At 35.1% G+C, this 17,978-nt stretch overlaps 2 protein-coding genes across 2 annotated transcripts; one reads left to right on the top strand and one right to left on the bottom strand.

Annotated features, from left to right (window-relative positions):
* The first annotated feature begins 1,975 nt into the window (after nt 1-1,975).
* Nucleotides 1,976-6,086, top strand: LOC111704062 (tyrosine-protein kinase transmembrane receptor Ror2). Its single transcript, XM_023476190.1, has 3 exons — nt 1,976-2,314; nt 2,850-3,020; nt 3,997-6,086. The coding sequence occupies exons 1-3, from the start codon at nt 2,015-2,017 to the stop codon at nt 4,219-4,221; spliced, it is 696 nt and encodes a 231-aa protein (XP_023331958.1). The 5' UTR covers nt 1,976-2,014; the 3' UTR covers nt 4,222-6,086.
* A 5,660-nt stretch (nt 6,087-11,746) lies between these two features.
* Nucleotides 11,747-16,815, bottom strand: LOC111704044 (uncharacterized). Its single transcript, XM_023476159.1, has 9 exons — nt 16,516-16,815; nt 16,063-16,178; nt 15,506-15,611; nt 15,114-15,256; nt 14,114-14,192; nt 13,310-13,728; nt 12,980-13,077; nt 12,553-12,676; nt 11,747-11,941 (listed from the first exon to the last, which is right to left on the bottom strand). Exons 1-9 carry the CDS (start codon nt 16,748-16,750, stop codon nt 11,747-11,749), a joined length of 1,515 nt encoding a protein of 504 aa, XP_023331927.1. The 5' UTR covers nt 16,751-16,815.
* Nucleotides 16,816-17,978: the final 1,163 nt, after the last annotated feature.

The following is a 17,978-nucleotide window of genomic DNA, read 5'->3' as shown; positions in this document are numbered from 1 at the left end:
CCCCCCCCCCCCCTCCTATCAAATTTGTACATGTTTTATTATAGATTCTTAGGTAGTTTTAAAAAGACGCACATTGACAAATTTGATCGTGTGGCCTCAGCGCTCGGCCCCTAGCCGCAGCGCTCGGCCCATAAAGTGTCCTACCTTAACCAAACCCTGAATTATAAATACAAAAATAAATATTTTTTAGTTGAAAATAGTGGAAGTCTAGGTCATGTACAAAATTAATGGGTCTGTCTATGGAGCCGAGCGCTGCGGCTAGGACAGGTTAGGGGGACGGGCGCTGCGGCCACATGACCAATTATATCCATGTGTTACATATGAAATCCATGTACAAACTTGTTCTCTAGGAAATAAAAAATTATTATTAAGAGGGGGCGCAGGGCCAAAATTCGTAAACTAGGACGGACCCAAATTGTTAAATTCATAACCCATAACAATTAGCATAACTGGGAATTTAAAAAAATAGTTTTAAATTTATTTTATTTATTATTCAAAAAAGATATTTATTATTTACTTATAACTTAAGTGTCCAAAAATAAAGTTAAAAATAATTATACAATGAAACTTATAAAATGATTGATAATGTTGCGTGCGCGTACAATGAACACCATAACAAATAATCGAAATAATTTATGAAAATTGAACTCAGTACCAGTATTTCATTTTCATATTCAAAAAATTCGATTCACATCAAATACTCTAATTTTTCTTTTCTTTGTTGAAGTTTGTAAATGTCCGAATTTGAAAGAAATTGAACGTAAATATGCGAACAGCTGACTTCTGGAAGACTCAAAATTATTGGGGGTCCAAAAGTTTATGTAGATATAATTTTAATAAATAAATGTTTTTGTTATTATCATATAATTATTTTAATAAATAAGACTTTCAAAAGATTTTTTAAAAATTGCTAAATTAATTCATAATTTTTTATTCTACAAAATTATATCACCCCATTTTCCAAACCGGTTTTCAATCACAGAAACAAAAGATGAAAATTTAAAAAAACAATAAAAATATTATTAAGTACAGCACACCACACTTTTAATTTTTACGGTATTACATCCTAAGGCCTGCCGCTAGGGTTCCCCACAAGAGAGGGGGAAGGGCGTCATGGCTGCCAGCCCCAAGCCATAGAAAATATAGAATATATATTAGAGGGGAACAATCTCTCCGACTCCGTATGAATTTTTTCAGTCCCTTTCAAAGGCATGGGCCGTAGGGAGACTTTCTGGGGAGGGCGTCGCGGACTTGAATTTTCCCGAATGCCGCGTGTCATTATTATAATTCCAAGAGAGAGACAGAGGGGGGTTGGATTTTGTAGATCCACATTAAATAATTTTCTTTGAATGCCTGCGTAGAATCTGACAGCTGGTGGGGTGGGGGAGAGGAGAAGGAACAGCTGGTGTCCGGTGGGGAGAGGGCGTTGATACGAGTGTTAGTTTATATCATTTTTAGGGCAAAATAGATACGTTTTTCACTTTTTAAGTTTTAATTATATTTTCTTGGCACAACTTTTTTACAATAACAGGTGGTGAGAGGGCGTTGATACGAGTGTTAGTTTTTATCATTTTTATGGCAAAATAGATACGTTTTTCACTTTTTAAGTTTTAAGTATTAGTTTCTTCAACTTCTTTAATAACAGCTGGTGTCCGGTGGGGAGAAGGCGTTGATACGAGTGTTAGTTTTTATCAATTTTAGGGCAAAATAGATACGTTTTTTACTTTTTAAGTTTTAATTATATTTTTTTCAACTTTTTTACAACAACAGGTGGTGAGAGGGCGTTGATACGAGTGTTAGTTTTTATCATTTTTATGGCAAAATAGATAAGTTTTTCACTTTTTAAGTTTTAAGTATTAGTTTCTTCAACTTTTTTACAATAACAGCTGGTGTCCGGTGGGGAGAGGGCGTTGATACGAGTGTTAGTTTTTATCATGGGGGCAATTCAGAAAGTACCAGAACAGACCCATTTCACTATAATAGTGTCTTACTTATTACTTTGCAATAACGTCAAATGCACATAAGCATTTCTGTAGTGTCGTCTTTCTATTCCATTGTTTTCTGGTTCTCACTCTATGACCAATCCCAACATATATACATATACAACATACAACATACAGCAGACAGTGTACAAAGTGTACATAATCTGTCTATTACAGAGCAGATTGGATTATCTAAGCAGATTCTATGCGGGCTGGTCTACCTGTCTGACCGGAAGTTTGTACACCGTGACCTCGCCACCAGAAATTGTCTGCTAAACAACAATGTTGTCAAGATTGCAGACTTTGGACTCTCACAGAAAATGTTTTTACAGGTTCTTTATACATCTCCTTATTCATTCTTTCATTCATCTATTCATCCTTTTATGCATTCATTCATTCTTTCGCTAATTTTTTTATCCTTTTTCATCCGTTCACTCTTTTTATTAATCTCTTCCTTAATTAATTCATTAATTGATTCATCCTTTAATATTTTGTTTATCTAGCCTATAAATCCTTCATTCATTCACACTTTTCATAGTTCTATCAAGGATTACTATCGAGAAGCAATGATGCTATTTCTATCATTGAAGCATCATTCATTTGTTACTTATTCAATAAATTAATTCAGTATTTTATAAATTTGTTTTTTCATTCATTCATTCCCCATTATATTTGCTGACTCTAGGATTACTATCGAGGGAAAGTTATCTTATTCCTATCTTGAAATCATGTATTCATCCTTTCATTCATTCATTTATTCATTCATCCTTTCAATCATTCATTTATTCATTCATCCTTTCAATCATTCATTTATTCATTCATCCTTTCAATTTTGGTTTCCTGTTTATATTTGATTTGTCTATCTAGGATTACTATAGAGGGGAGGATAGTGATGCTATCCCTATCCGTTGGATGCCTTTGGAGTCTATTCTACACAACAAGTATACTGTAGAGACAGATATCTGGGCCTTCGGGGTCTTACTCTGGGAGATATTTAGCTTTGCTCTTCAACCTTACTATGGACTAACCAACGAACAGGTTTGCTCTTGACCCTTACTATGGACTTACCATTGAACAGATTTACTCTAAACCTTTACTATGGACTAACCAATGAACAGGTTTTCTCTTGACCCTTACTATGGACTAATCAATGAAAAGGTTTGCTCTTCAACCTAACTATGGACTAACCAATGAACAGGATTTCTCTTCAACCTTTACTATGGACTTTGCAATGAACAGGTTTGCTCTTTCCCTTACTATGGACGAACCAGTGAAAAGATTTGCTCTTCAACCTTACTATGGACTAACCAATGAACAGGTTTGCTCTATACCTTACTATGGACAAACAGAACAGGTTTGCTCTAAACCTTACTATGGACTTACCAATAAATAGGTTTGCTCTAAACCTTTACTAAGGACTAACCAATGAACAGGTGTGCTTAAGACCATACTATGGGCAAACTAATTAACAGGTGTGCTCTAGACCTAACCATGGACTAAGCAATGGACAGGTTTGCTCTAGACCTTATACTATTAACGTACTGACCAATGAACACTGAACAGGTTTTCTCTAGACCAATTACTATGGACATACCTATGAACAGAGGCCGAATTTAAAGAATTTAAGCCACGGTTTAAATTTAAGCCGCCGCTCAAATATGGTTGGTTTCACTTAAATTTGTATTAAATTTTTCAAGATTTAAGCCGGCGGTCAATTAAAACCGGTTTTTGGGGGATATAAGACGTGGCTTAGATTTATTAAAGTCGGACACAGGTTTGCTCTAGACCTTACTATGGACTAACCTATGAACAGGTGTGCTCTAGACCTTACTATGGACTAATCAATGAACAGGTTTGCTTTAGACCTTACTATGGACTAACCTATGAACAGGTTTGCTCTAGACCTTACTATGGACTAATCAATGAACAGGTTTGCTCTCGACCTTACTATGGACTAATAAAAGGCCAGGTTTGTTCTGGTAAAGTTTAAATTAATATAATATATATGTTTCAGGTTGTTCAATACTTGAAGGATGGGAACCTACTGGAGTGTCCTGAGAATACTCCGAAATCAATCTACAAGCTGATGAAGTTGTGCTGGAGTTCAAAACCTATAAATCGTCCTAGTTTCCGAACCTTACTCCGGGACCTGGAAACTATTGAGGCGGAGATACAACTCATTCAGAAGCATTTACACTCACAGAGAAGCACTCCGCAATCTCCTAAAGCATTTGTTTAAAAGAGAAGAAATTGAGACTATATAATAGGCAGGAGTAAGAACGTACTGAAGATAGTACAGGACGTATAGAAAAATGAGAGGACACATAGATAAATGAGGCAGCAATTGAACAGATAAAGGGGTTAGAAGCACAGAGGTGGTAGGAAGCACATATAAAGGAGGTAAGACGCACTGATAAAGAAGGTATGACACTCAAATAAAGGAGGTAGGACGCACAGATATAGGAGATAGGACGCACAAATTAAGGAGGTATGACGCACAGATAAATGATGTAGGACAAACAGATACAAAAGGTAGGACGAACAGATAAAGAACGTAGGACGCACAAATCAAGGAGGTATGACGCACAGATAAAGGATGTAGGACAAACAGACACAGAAGGTATGACGCACAGATAAAGAGGGTAGGAAGCACAGACAAAGGAGGTGGGACGCACATATAAAGAAGGTAAGACATAAAAAGGATGTAGGAAATACAGATACAGAAGGTTGGACGCACATATCAAGGAGGTAGGACGCGCAGATAAAAGAGGTAGGACGTGCAGATAAAGGAGGAAGGACGCACGGATAAAAGAGGTAGGACGCACAGATAAAAGAGGCAAGACGCATAGATAAAGAAGGTTGGACACTCAAATCAAAGGAGGTAGGACGCACAAATCAAGGAGGTAGGACGCGCAGATAAAGGAGGTATGACGCAAATTGAAAGCAGGTAGGACGCAAATATGAAGCAGATAGGACGCATAATAAAGTTAGGTTGGTGAAGAGTGAAAGTTGGGTCGGACCGAACACTAATGATAATAGATTTATGAGAGAGAGAGGGAGAGGGTAAATATTGGAGGAATAAGAGGGTGTAGGGGGGGAATATTGATATTGACAAAAAAACAAATGATAGTGTGATAATGTATACAATGTACATAATTTACATACTTTACATACTCTGCAATGTAAACAAACTATAGACAAACTGTACATATTTTTAAACAGGAACATTGTTGAAAACAAAATCAGAAGCCATTTTTCTACTTTATTTGCCTCCTGCTAGCTTGGGAACCCAGCTTTGCAAGGAAGCGAAGTTTTCCCTGTAAAAGTCAAACTTATAATTTAAGAGCTTTAAACAAAACTAAACATTTGCGTAGTTCTACCGATTTCCTAAATCAATATTTAAAGCAAGTGAGTTAAGATTGGACAAACAAACAGAGATTACTACTTCTTTATACAATGAGAACCAGAAACTCCGAAACAGGCAGACTCAAGTAAGGAGCTAAACACTAAATGGATCTGTATATATAAATATATATATATTATATACGCAAATGTCCTTTAGCTTCCAAATGCAATTAATTATGTCTTTGTTGAGAGCAGAGCAAAATTGTGTGAAAAAATGGCGTTCAGGTTACGCCTACTTGTGTTTATTAATTATTAAAATAAATTATTTAATAAAAAAATCGGGTTCTGATTACCACACTTGATTGTAGTGTGTCTTGGAAAATTCTAACGTTTGATTACAAGTTAAAGTTACGTTTTAAGTTTGTCGACATATTTTTCATACGCTTTTAATATACGTTTTTAATATACGTTTTTATCGTTTTGTCTTTTAGGCGACAGAAACTTCATTCTAAATTTTTGTGTGATAAAATAATTCAGAATCTTAGGTTTTTATCAAAACCGTAATTGTTTTAATTTTTGCTATCTGTAATTAGATTTAATGTTTATGTGCAATGTACATAGATTATTGCTGTACTCGTGTGGTGTATATTGTACATGTACTCATTTCCTTTTCGATGTACTTAACTAAAGTGATATACACTAGTAAAATTATAGTGGATTTGTACCAAAGATAGATAATAAATAGAAATATGATATTTTTTTAGTAATTTGTATTGTGAAGTGAGAGACCATGTCGGATATCATACAGTTTTATACTTATTTGGCACATATGTTTTAATTTTTTTTTTAATTTATTTATAAAAAATGTAAAAAAAAAGTTTTTCTTTCAGCTGGTTTGTTAACCTTTTATTAGATTTTAATTCTCGAATCACAAATTAATTGTTCATTGATTCAATTGATGTCGACATTAATTATTTTTTTAAATCCACCAATTTAAACCGAAAAATCGACGATTTTTTCTTTGCAGAAAACGATTAAAAATGGCGACTTAGAAAATACCCCTTTAAAATTTAAACTTGATACCAGAAAAGGATTGTCACTAGGAAAGGGATTGTTACTAGAGAAGGATTGTTACTAGGAAAAGGATTGTTACTAGGAAAGGGATTTTACTAAGAAAAGACTTGTTACTAGGAAAGTGGGTTTTACTAGGAAAAGTATTGTTACTAGAAAAGTGGGTGTTACTAGGAAAAGGATTGTTACTAGAAAAGGATTGTTACAAGGAAAGGGATTGTTACTAGGAAAAGGATTGTTACTAGGATAAGGATTGTTACTAGGAAAGGAATTGTTACTAAGAAAAGAATTGTTACTAGGAAAGTGGGTTTTACTAGGAAAAGTTTATGAATGATCAAAATTTTAAAAATTGTATTTAAAAATTTTTTATTTTTGTAAAATTTTGAAAATGCGCGAAAAAATTTCATGAAATTTGTAAACTTTTTTGTTTTTGTTTTATTCTGTACAAAGAGAAGATGCTCACAAATAAAGCCACAATTAAAAGTTTAAATAGATGATGGGCGCAAAGTACTCTAAATATGTATATAAACACTAAACAGGGTTACCCAATAAGGACTATAAAGACGGCCTATTAATCTGTAATTCCGGCAAACTGAATTTTTATTTGTTCTTCGGACTGATAAACGTATTAAATGATTTGGCAAAGAATGTATAAAGTATGAAGTTGCATGGAGAAAAAAAAGACGAAGTACAATTCGTAAAGACATCTCGGAAGTCTCATTCTTTTTGGGTAACTCTGTATATAAAATAATGACTAAGTAATAAGTAAAAAGCAACGGTCCCATATGACAACGGCATCTGTAGAATTTTTATTCAAAGTTGAAAAGAACTGAGAATATTGAGAATATTGTTGTAACATAAGTCAAGACATTGAAAAATTCTTTCAAATTTTTCAATAAAATGTTTATAAAGTGCTTTATATGAAAATCTTATAACAAGCTTGAGGACATAAACATGTTTTGATCTTAAAAACAACATTCGAGGGAGGGACAGTAAAAGATAGAGGGAAGAAGAGAAGGCAAAGAAGGTGTATGAGGGAAATAATGGAGGGAGGTGGAGGTGAGGAAGCGGGTGACGGAGGGAAAAGGAGGTCTTAGAGGCAGAAAGAGGTGCATGGAGGTGCATGGAGGGAGAAGGGGATGAGGGAGAGTAAAAGACTGGAGTAGAGGGAGAAGGAAAAAGAAGAGAAGAGGAAATGAGGAAGGGAGGTGTGAATGAGGGTAATATGGAAGGGAGATAGAGTTGAGGATAAAGGAGGTCTTGGAGGCAGAAGGAGATGAGGGAGGGAGAAGGAGGAAATTTGGTATTAGAAGGGGAGGCAAGAAGGAGATCAGGCAGGATGAAGATTAGGGAGGAATGATTAGGAAGGGAGAAAGAAAAAGAAAGGGAAGGGCCGTGAGGTTATAAGAAAAAGAGTAGATTCCTAAGGAGGTTATAAGGAAGAGGGTAGGGTCCTAAAGAGGTTATAAGGTAAAGGTAGAGGGTAGGGTCCTAGGGAGGTTATAAGGAAGAGGGTATAGGGTCCTAGGGAGGTTATAAGAAAAAGATTAGAGTCCTAGGGAGGTTATAAGGAAGAGGGTAGGGTCCTAGGGAGGTTATAAGGAAGAGGGTAGAGTCCTAGGGAGGTTATAAGGATGAGGTTAGGGTCCTAAGGACGTTATAAGGAAGAGGGGGGGGGGGGGGTTGGAGTTGGTGCATGCTTGTTAGATTTAAGTATGGTACAAGTAAAAAATTGTTTTTACAGAAAAGATATATTTTTCTGATCATTTAGGACAGAAACAATACTTTTTACCTAAAAACTTCAATTTATTCTCAAGGAAATATTGTTATCTAAAAATTACTACCAACTTACTCAATATATATAAAAATTTCATTTAAACAAGCTTTATGTTGAAAAACTTAAAATCTTGAATTTATCCTTTAAACATTTCTCTTTTTTTAAACTTTTTGCTGCGAGATATGAAATTTTTTAATTAAATGCATTTTAAAGGTCAAAAGTAGCAAGCTTCCATTCGTTTTGATTTTTTTTCACTTACAAATGTGTAACATGCTTATTAGCATATTAGCAACTCCCCTCCTTCCACGTATTATAATTATTTTTTTTTACTTTGTTAAAAGAACTTGAAACTGTAGGGAAGTGATAAGGTTGTGGCCAAAACAAAGGAATGACCGAATGATTAGGAAATAAAAATTTTTAAAAACGGAAAAAATCTTTCCAGTTTAAGCGTTTTTTGTTGATTAAATTAAAAAAATTGCGGTATTTTTATAAATTTATTTTGACAATTGTACTTCAGAATCATCAGTGAGTCTCATTAAACTTAAAAATTCAAATACCGTAATCAATCAAAACTGCGTCCAGGAAAAGTTTAAAAAGTTAAAAATGTTTTTAATGCAGGTCCTATTCTAAAGGCACAGTTGTTGTCGCTAAGGAACAAGATTCTGACGATGAACGGATAGACAAGGAATAACCCTCAAATCAAAATCGATAATGCAGAAAACTCTTTATTTCCTAAAAAAAAATGAAATGAATAATGATAAATGATTATTACAGTGGTTTACAAATTTATAATGAAAAGATTCTTACGATCTATTTGCTTATTTGTGGGTTAACAGTCGAAAAGTCCGAAGACGCTTTTTATACATTAAAACTTCTGAAAAGATTAACAATTAAATGTTGATGAAAGTCACTAATTCTTTAAATGAAAATATTCTTGTTTAACTTTGAAATGGTTCACAATTAATAAACGTTTATACTCCGTTGTCGGAGAACAAAGAAGAAAAGCGGGCTGAAATTGTTTGGTTTGGTTTCTCGTCTCCGAGAGGAGCTTTTAAGTTGAAGACGACATTACATAGAGGGGGGGGGTCTTAATGTTAATGGTTGACAACAGTCTTTCTGAAGAACATACTATCCTTGGGTTTTAAAGTATTAAGGTACTAAGCTGTATTAAGCTGTAATCTGTAAGAGTTTCGTCTGCTATGTTCACATTTTGTTTGTTTATGTTTTGACTGCATACGGTTGTACTTAGTAAAACAAGAAAATTGCAGTATACAAACAGAGTAAACTTGTCCGTCTTCACTGTTCATCTTGCGGAGACATTATAAACACATCTTTACACATCTTTTCATAAAATAAAATCTAGCAGACATAATAATATTGTGACTTTTGAAATTAGGTATTACAATGCTAATTCATAACAAAGACGATATCCAATTCGTCACTGAATTCCTATGTTTTTTTGGGACACCCTGTTTTTAAAGTTGAAAAATTGAAAAGGGAGATTTACATTACCAGACGCTGCTACATTTTCGGCGGTAAAAGGAAGAATGATTCACATTGATTAATGATTTTGTAATCAAATTCAGATTCAATCAGAGCAATAAATCTGAGTGAGCTACATTATCTCATTCCTCCCCTGTTAATGATGGTATTCAGGATCTTACCAATTGAATTTCTTTCTTTACAATCCTCCGTTTATTTAGATTCGATCAAGGTATGTTTACTAAAGGCAGGAAAGACTCGATTTGCCTTAACTCGTCATATTTTAATATTCCAGGTCGTCCTTACTATCTCATTCTTTGCAAGTAACCCTGAATATTTGTAAGTTTATGATGTCTCTACTCTCTGGACAGAAACAATTTATCAGATAAACAATTCCGGTCTTTTCTCTCCAACCTTGATCTCGATCTTTCGATCAATCAATATGATTTCCTCCATTTCTTATTTACTTACTGCAAACCCAGCGTTGCTTAGGGTACTCATACTCCCACCCGCGCTTATTCTTAAATTGAGATTTTAGCTATTTTTTTCCTATAAAATTTGACCCACTCAACTTAGAATCTCAAAAACCAAGCTGAGAACATTCGGTCTAGGGGTTTACGAGTTTTGATCATGGCATACAAACAAACAAAAAGATGTAGATACATTATACAGAGATACCCATAAAAGATGAGACGTTAAAGACGATCTGAAACTCTTTAAATATATCGACCTGAGCTGGGAACTTTAGAATGGTGGATATCAAGATCAATGCTTGATCCTCTCTTTTTCTTAATCTTAAGACTAGCCTAATTTTTAAAAAGAGTGACTTAAGCAAGAAATAAGTGTCCACAGTGGATATTTGGATTAAGCAGTCGGATTAAAGGTATCCCCCCTTCTAAAGATCCCAGCTCAGAAGATTTAATTAGTTTTCTGCCTTAAATAGTAAATATTGTAACGGCAGTTATTGGTAATTAAAGTCCAAATATTGAGCAGTCAAACAATGGGGGTTTCCAGATACTACAACTTCTAAACATACAAGAACGATCAGATAATCCACATTCAACATACTTTCATGAAAATACCAAATTGTCTAAATACTAAATAATTAAATTTCTTTCGCAATTTTATTTAATCATCAAGAGATTACAATTTGGTTGGTAGAAAGCTTGGCAGTGAACGAATTTATAAAACAAACAATTTAGAAGTCGGAATAAAAATACGAAAATTAAAACGAATTTATACTATCTAGACCGTGAAATACAGGGCTACAGATCAACCCTCACGGCTCAGTCGAAAATATTCTCTGGTTTCGACAACTTTTTATATTTACATATTTGAGATCTTGAAGCTTTTAAAAACAATTACAAAATTTTATAAATTGAACTTGATCAAATAAATAAAACAATGAAAACATCTTGAAGAAAGAAAGAAGAAGTTCAAAGGTTGGATAAAATATCAATCTGTAGAGTCGAGGTAGCTTGATAAGGTTCGGAAGTAGAGCAGTACTGTCAAGGTTTAACTTAAGGTTTAGTAAAAACATATGATGTCAGGGATGGGGGGGGGGGGCGGAAAATAAAATCTGTGCCCTTTTGAGGGACAAACAAAGTTAAAACATTTTGCTATTTTGTTAACAGGTTGAAAGGTAAAATTAGTTAATGTTTCTATTTATATGCAACATCCTTTTCCAACTACATAAATCCAACTTTTCTAAAGGGGATTACAAGTTGAGCATTTCAAATTTTAAACAATAGTTGAACTTTTGCTAATGCCAATCGCAATTTCAAAAATAACAATTGTGTGAGCTGGTACATCCTCCCAAGGGTGTATAAAAAAATCTATTTGGAATTTTGATTACCGCTCATCAAATTCAAGGTAGAAAGTGCAACAGATTTTTTTCTTACAGGAAGCATTTAAACATAGTTCTACCCTGAATTTGATTAGTGGTAATAGAAATTCCTAATTTGTTGTTTTTTTGAGACACCCTAATCCTCCCCTGCCATCACTAAATGTGAAAGTCAACAATAAATTTATCACTGTTTGCAGAATACTTTCCTCAAAGTTAAACCTCGACAAACAGATAAAATCAAAACTAAAGTCGACGAAGTCTTGCTTTAGACTTCTTGCTAGTCACGACGGCCGCCGGTTTATGAAAGGGTTTGATAAACCGGCAGGTTGCTCCAGGATGCTCAGAGAACAGGCATCTCACACAGAACACTAGACCACATGACCTGGAGCTGCAGGTGGCACGGTCCTCCTCCTCCAACCCTCCACCAGGAGGTTCATGCTAAATATATACAATAAATGACTAAAAGCAAAACTAACAAAAAATTAGAAAAGAAAATGTCCAAGAAACTTTTTTAACTGTCAATTTCTTTTCACAAGAACAAATGTTTTTCAAATAGTTAATCGCCCCTTCTACCCCCACCCCAAAAAACGCCCATAACTTTTAAAAACTGCCCTTGCTATTTCATAGACGAACAATAGTATAAAATATTTATGCAAGGTGTTTTAGAGTGTTAACTAAACAGATATTTTATTATTTAACTAACTAGGCTTTTAGGCTTTATCTGTGAGCATCTTCTCTTTGTACAGTATATAAAAAAAGTTTGCGGATTTAATATTTTTTCGGGAATTTTCAAAATTAAAAAAAAATATAACACTAATTCTTGAAACTTTTGATCATTTATAAACCTTCCCTGGGGTCGCGTGAGGTCCCAGGCAAAAGGGGCCGATTTGTTCAGCCGTTTTGACGTTTATTTTGGATACAAACAAACGAACAAACAGACAGACAGAATTTATATATAGATTAAATTAAACTCCGAGTATTTCACAAATGTTATAACTTAAAAATTATGCATCGTATGTTAAATTATAATTTCTAAAATTTTTTCGTACCTTGGTTTGTGAGACAAGACTAGTGGAAGAGCAGTTGGGGCAGTGAATAAATTTAGGTAGAGGATCTTCTACAGGGTCCCCAACAGGAGGAGCAGAACCAGGGTTATTCAGCTCAGAGAACAATCTAAAGTTATAATTAGACAATTAGTTTAAGATACGGAAAATTAATTTTTTGGATTTTTTTTTGACCAAAACCCGGAAAATATATTGACTATATCACTTGCATGCGTTAGTAACGAAACAAACGTTTCTTTAGAAAAAAAATGTCCAGTAAAAACTAAATTTTATCTTTCCCTCCCCCTCGGCCGCGGCCCCCCTTCACAACAGAAAATACAAAAAAGTTTTATGATCTCTTAAACGTAATAAATGATTCAAACACAAAGTTGGAGCGTTTTGTAAAATCTCTACCTCTGAAAATTGAACTGACCTATTTCTGAACTTCTTGCTGGGAGATGTGACTAGGTTTAAACTCGTACTCTCAGTTCTGTTCCTCCGAGTTCCAGGAGATAGGTTTCTGTTCACCTCCTGCAATATTTTTCATCAATCAAAATAAATAAAAAAATCTGGTTGAAATTGTTATTATTTTTACAATAAAATCCAACTTTGAAAGGTCGTTTGAAAAAAACGTCTTCTAAATTTTGCCCGGGGTATATATGTTTAGTACTCCCCTCATTATAGAAAAATTAAAAATAAGACTTAAAACAAAAGTTTTCTTTCCACTTCAATGCTTTTCGCTTTTTTTTTACACAAAAATTACACAAATATTTATGCGGAAAGATTTTTTCTGATGAATAAATGTTTGGGGTTTAAACCATTCTTTAGATCTCCGGAGATCATGCCGAACCCGAGCCTCCAGGGTTCTCCGCCAGCAGCTGTTGACCAGCACTACTGCGGAGAGATCTGCGGCCGGGATATGTGTAAATATCAGCTCTAGTACATGCCAAAGGTCGCGGTCAGATAACAGCTGTATAATATCAAGCTTGTTGGCGCCCAGGTAGCATCCGGGTGGGGTCAGGTACTTACTGCTTTTTACAAATTCGGGGATTTTCTGTCTGGAGCAACGGTCAAGGCGGTTGAGGACGGTGAGCTGGCGGGGAGACCGACGGAGGACCGGAGCAGGAGGTTCGGCGGTATCATCCTTTTCACCGGTGGTATCATTCAGAAGGCTTCCGATACCTAATAGATAACATGATTTTGCTGCAATGGTTTTTATTTTTATTTTATAACTGATGAACTATTCTAGACTTTCTTTAGGAATCTAAAACATTTTCAATTAAATAATTTCATATGATTCTCGTTGTCAGGCAACGTTTCAATTTTTAAAAGTGCCCCATTTTCTCATTTAAATATTTTCTCTATGATGTCAATAACCACAAGGTAGTATTTTTTAAAGTCCATGACTTCGGGCAGTGGTAATGCAAGGTTTGTGCGCTTTGTTCAAACAAAAACCCAATTATACAATAATTATACAAATTTCAATTTTCTTTTTGTAAAGATTTAATATAAATTGTAACCTTTCTTACATAAAAACAACAATTTTATTAAATATAAACCAACAAACCTGAATCTGTATCCTGATTGGTATCTTCATGGGTTTCTACACGCTTCATAAACTCTTCTCCACTCAAAGGAGTAATCCCCTGAAAAATGTAATTAGAGACCGAATTTAAAGAATTTGAGTCGCGGTTTAAATTCAAGCCGCGGCTTAAATATGATTGGTTCCACTTAAAATTGTATAAAATTTTTAGATATTTAAGCGGGCGCTCAATTGAAACCGGTTTTTGGGGGATTTAAGACGCGGCTTAAATAAATTAAATTAGGACATAGGACTACAAACAGATCAACAGATACTGAATGATTAAATTCCTGACAATCCCCGAATCATATCATTTGAAAAAAATCAGCTGAGACTGAAAAGAAACGTTCAAATAACTAATCTATTTATTCAATAATTGCCATTTAATAAAATAAAACAGAACATTCATATATGTTGCCTTTAGCCAGCCAAACGACTGGACCAAATGAGTTGAATTTTATTGTGGACACTCATGGGTGGCCGGGGGGTGTTATACGCAAAAAAATTGATATTTTTTTTTGATTTTTTCCCCATCAAATTTTTTTCACGGGCAACGCCGGACCCTTTAGCTAGTTTTTATATAATTTACAACTATCTTAGTATCATGAATTTATCAATTGTATGTCAAATTCATAACGATACCATTTACCGCTTTGCATGCTTAGAATAAATGAGTTATAAATACCCAAGTCTTAAACTTAGCATGAAGATTTTTTATCAGATGTCTGCTATAAAAACGGAATAAGAGGTAAGAATTACTACACTTAACAAGCTAGAAAACAGACATTATTTCCCGCATTTTAAGGGTAACGTTGTGAATCTCTGAACGAGGGAGAATGATTGCGACCACAGTCAGGGGTGGGGTTGGAAAATAATATTTCAAGGGGACCCAGTCTAAACCTTTGTCTAAAGTAAAGGAAACAAAAAATGTAAATTGGAAATTAGCTTAAACGATTTTTCTCTAATCGATCTGAGAGAGTTGTACCTGCTTCTCTGGAGTGTGAGGACGTCCAATAGATCTGGAGATGTGAGATATCTCTACCCCGGATACTGGAGTAAGAATTTCCGCGGAATCCGGAGAATTAAAATCTAGATTTGAACCTGGACCAGAGATTTCAATGCTAGAGCCTTCACAATCAAATTCATTTAATGATTTTAACCTCGAAAAGGTGAAAATGCTAAAAAATCCTTTTAAAAAAATACTAAACTTCAAATATATTAAAATAAGCAATTATTTTAATTTAAATTAGCTCATGTCTCCATTATAGGGTCAAGAGGCTATAAATTTACAAAAATACTATCATTATTGTCTTTAAGTAATTAAGATTAAAAAATTAGGATATTCCAGTATAAATCTTTCTTAAATGAATTTTATTCCTGTAGTAGTGAGAGGTGTGCTCATAGCTTTAGCTGGGCCCAAAGCAGAATACATTTCTCCACCCCGTCCAGGTTGAAAAGAGCTACTCCGGGTCAAACCAGAGTCCTAGAAAAATGTAGAAAAAGTATAAAAAATGCTTACAAAATTAAGTCCAAGGCTGGTTTTTTTCGATTTTTGATGCTTGGGGCAAAAATAAAAATTGCACGTCAAAAGGAAAATTTCTTCTTATTTATTTTTTTACCCAAAATTCATTTAATTTTACGCGAAAAAATATTTATTTCCCCCAATTCAGCGAATAAAGCCCTGAAAAAATAACCTAACATCTATGGAACAAAGTGGCCAAAAACTACAAAAATGTTTACAACATGAATATCCATACTTTTTTATGTTAAAACAAAAAAATCCTTGAGTAGTGGTGTGCTGATCTATCTATGGTTCCTACCTTGAGCAGAGGTGTGCTGACCCATCTATGGTTCCTACCTTGAGTAGTGGTGTGCTGATCCATCTATGGTTCCTACCTTGAGTAGTGGTGTGCTGACCCATCTATGGTTCCTACCTTGAGTAGTGGTGTGCTGACCCATCTATGGTTCCCCCGAAGAAAATAATGTGAGGGTGAGTCTGTAACACATCTGGCGAGGGTCGGGGGTGAGAAAATATCAGGACTACAGGATCCTACGTAAATAATCATTCAATATAAACAGAAATAATTAATAAATACTCTACTTTTTAGTACGCTAATAAACAAATGTCTAATAATACAATGTCGAGGACAATTTAGCACTGGTAAAAATACCCTTAAATAATAAATACGAGTGTCAGGGGTTGAAGAATAATTGTAAGACATACAAAGAAAATTTATATCGTATACTAGGACAGACCCAAACTATGATTTATTAACGTTGTAGGATTTTACCAGGAAATAATTGATTGGAAGGGGTGGGGTCAGACATAGTTTAACAAAACTAACTTAAACCCAGATCCCAGGCTCGAAAATTAACAGGTTATTTACCTGGAGAAGACATGCAATCACTGTCTGAGAGAGACTTCAGACGAAATCTTTCCTTTGATCCGTATCCGTTACGATCCATACTGCACCCGCCGTTAGCTCCATTTACTCTTCCTAGTACTCCAGTTTTCGATCTAGCTCCCAGTTTGGTTCCTAGATCAGCTTCTTGTTCTACAACAGTGTCATCGAGTGCACTCAGAGCAGGCTCCGCTGTCGGCTTCAAAATCTCCGAGTCCATTTTAGTTAAAATTATTCATGGTCACAAAAATAAAACCTGAAACATCATTTGCATTCATAAAAGACTGAACACTTTCATTATTATGTATTGAATTAATAAAACATACAAGCAACAAATTTTTAGTTTCCACCGCAGCTATCTGCGCAGCGCATTTCTGAATTCTAAAATTTTGGCGGAAAGTTGAGCTTTGCTTCCAAGTTTTAAATTTAAATGACCCGCGGAGGAGGTAGAAGAATCAAAAACCGGTTTTTCTTGATAAACAGGGGTGCTACTTTACTTAAAAAGAAATAATATTTAAAATTTAATTGAAATTATCCATCAGATATTCGAGATAAAATATTTAAAAAATGTTATTAAAAAATATTGGCCCTGTGTTTTTACACTGACGACTTTAAAATAAAAATGTAAACATTGAACTTGAAGATTTTAAAAAGACTATATGGAGAAAAAAATATTAGATAATCGAGGCCATATAAGAACGCCGAGAGGGTTAAATAAGAAGGGAGGAGGCACAGGAGTTCTGGGGGGAAGGGGTGATCATAAATTCAGAAACATCTGGGGAATAAATTCAAGGGGAATTCTGCCCCCACTGCTTAAGAGCTGAGTGAAGTAAACATTTAAAGAGTCTGTAAATCATGACAGCACTTTTATAAAGTTTCCATTTTTATGTTTGTTCAATTCGTCCAGTTGCTTTTTGAATGCTCAATTGAACTCATGCCGCATGTTGCTCGGTCCCCTATCTGCAGCTAAGAAAAATTTTCGTAGCCTTACCTAGCCACACGCACATATTAGATATCATTAAGCAAATTTGTTAAATGTGGCTGCAGCGCTCGGCCCCCAAGCCGCAGTGCTCGACCCCCCTCTCAAGTCTGGCCGGCAGCCCCAGCGCGTGGCCCCCTGGCCTATTGGTACTGGCCGTAGCGCGTGGCCCCTTATAGTCATGTCCGAGCCACAGCACTCGGCCTAGAAAATGCATCTTAATTCCTAATTAACCCACCCATGGCTATCACTTTGTTAATGTGATAAATATGTAACTGCTCCAGCACTCGGCCCCTTATGCCCTGTGAGCGAGGGAAGGCAGGCGGCCATGAGCCACCACTATTTCCCCTTCCGTGCCACATATTAGCTTTTTTCTCTTCCGGCAGCCATGAGCCACCACTATTTCCTCTTCCGTACCACTACATTTGACTCTTCCGGGCAAAAGTACTTTTTTAAATTGTATATTTAG

The sequence above is a fragment of the Eurytemora carolleeae genome, unplaced genomic scaffold (genome assembly GCF_000591075.1).
Source record: "Eurytemora carolleeae unplaced genomic scaffold, Eaff_2.0 scaffold551, whole genome shotgun sequence".
Lineage (NCBI taxonomy): Eukaryota > Metazoa > Arthropoda > Copepoda > Calanoida > Temoridae > Eurytemora > Eurytemora carolleeae.
The sequence above is the reverse complement of the archived record's forward strand: the minus strand, read 5'-3'. Positions and strand labels throughout refer to the sequence as shown.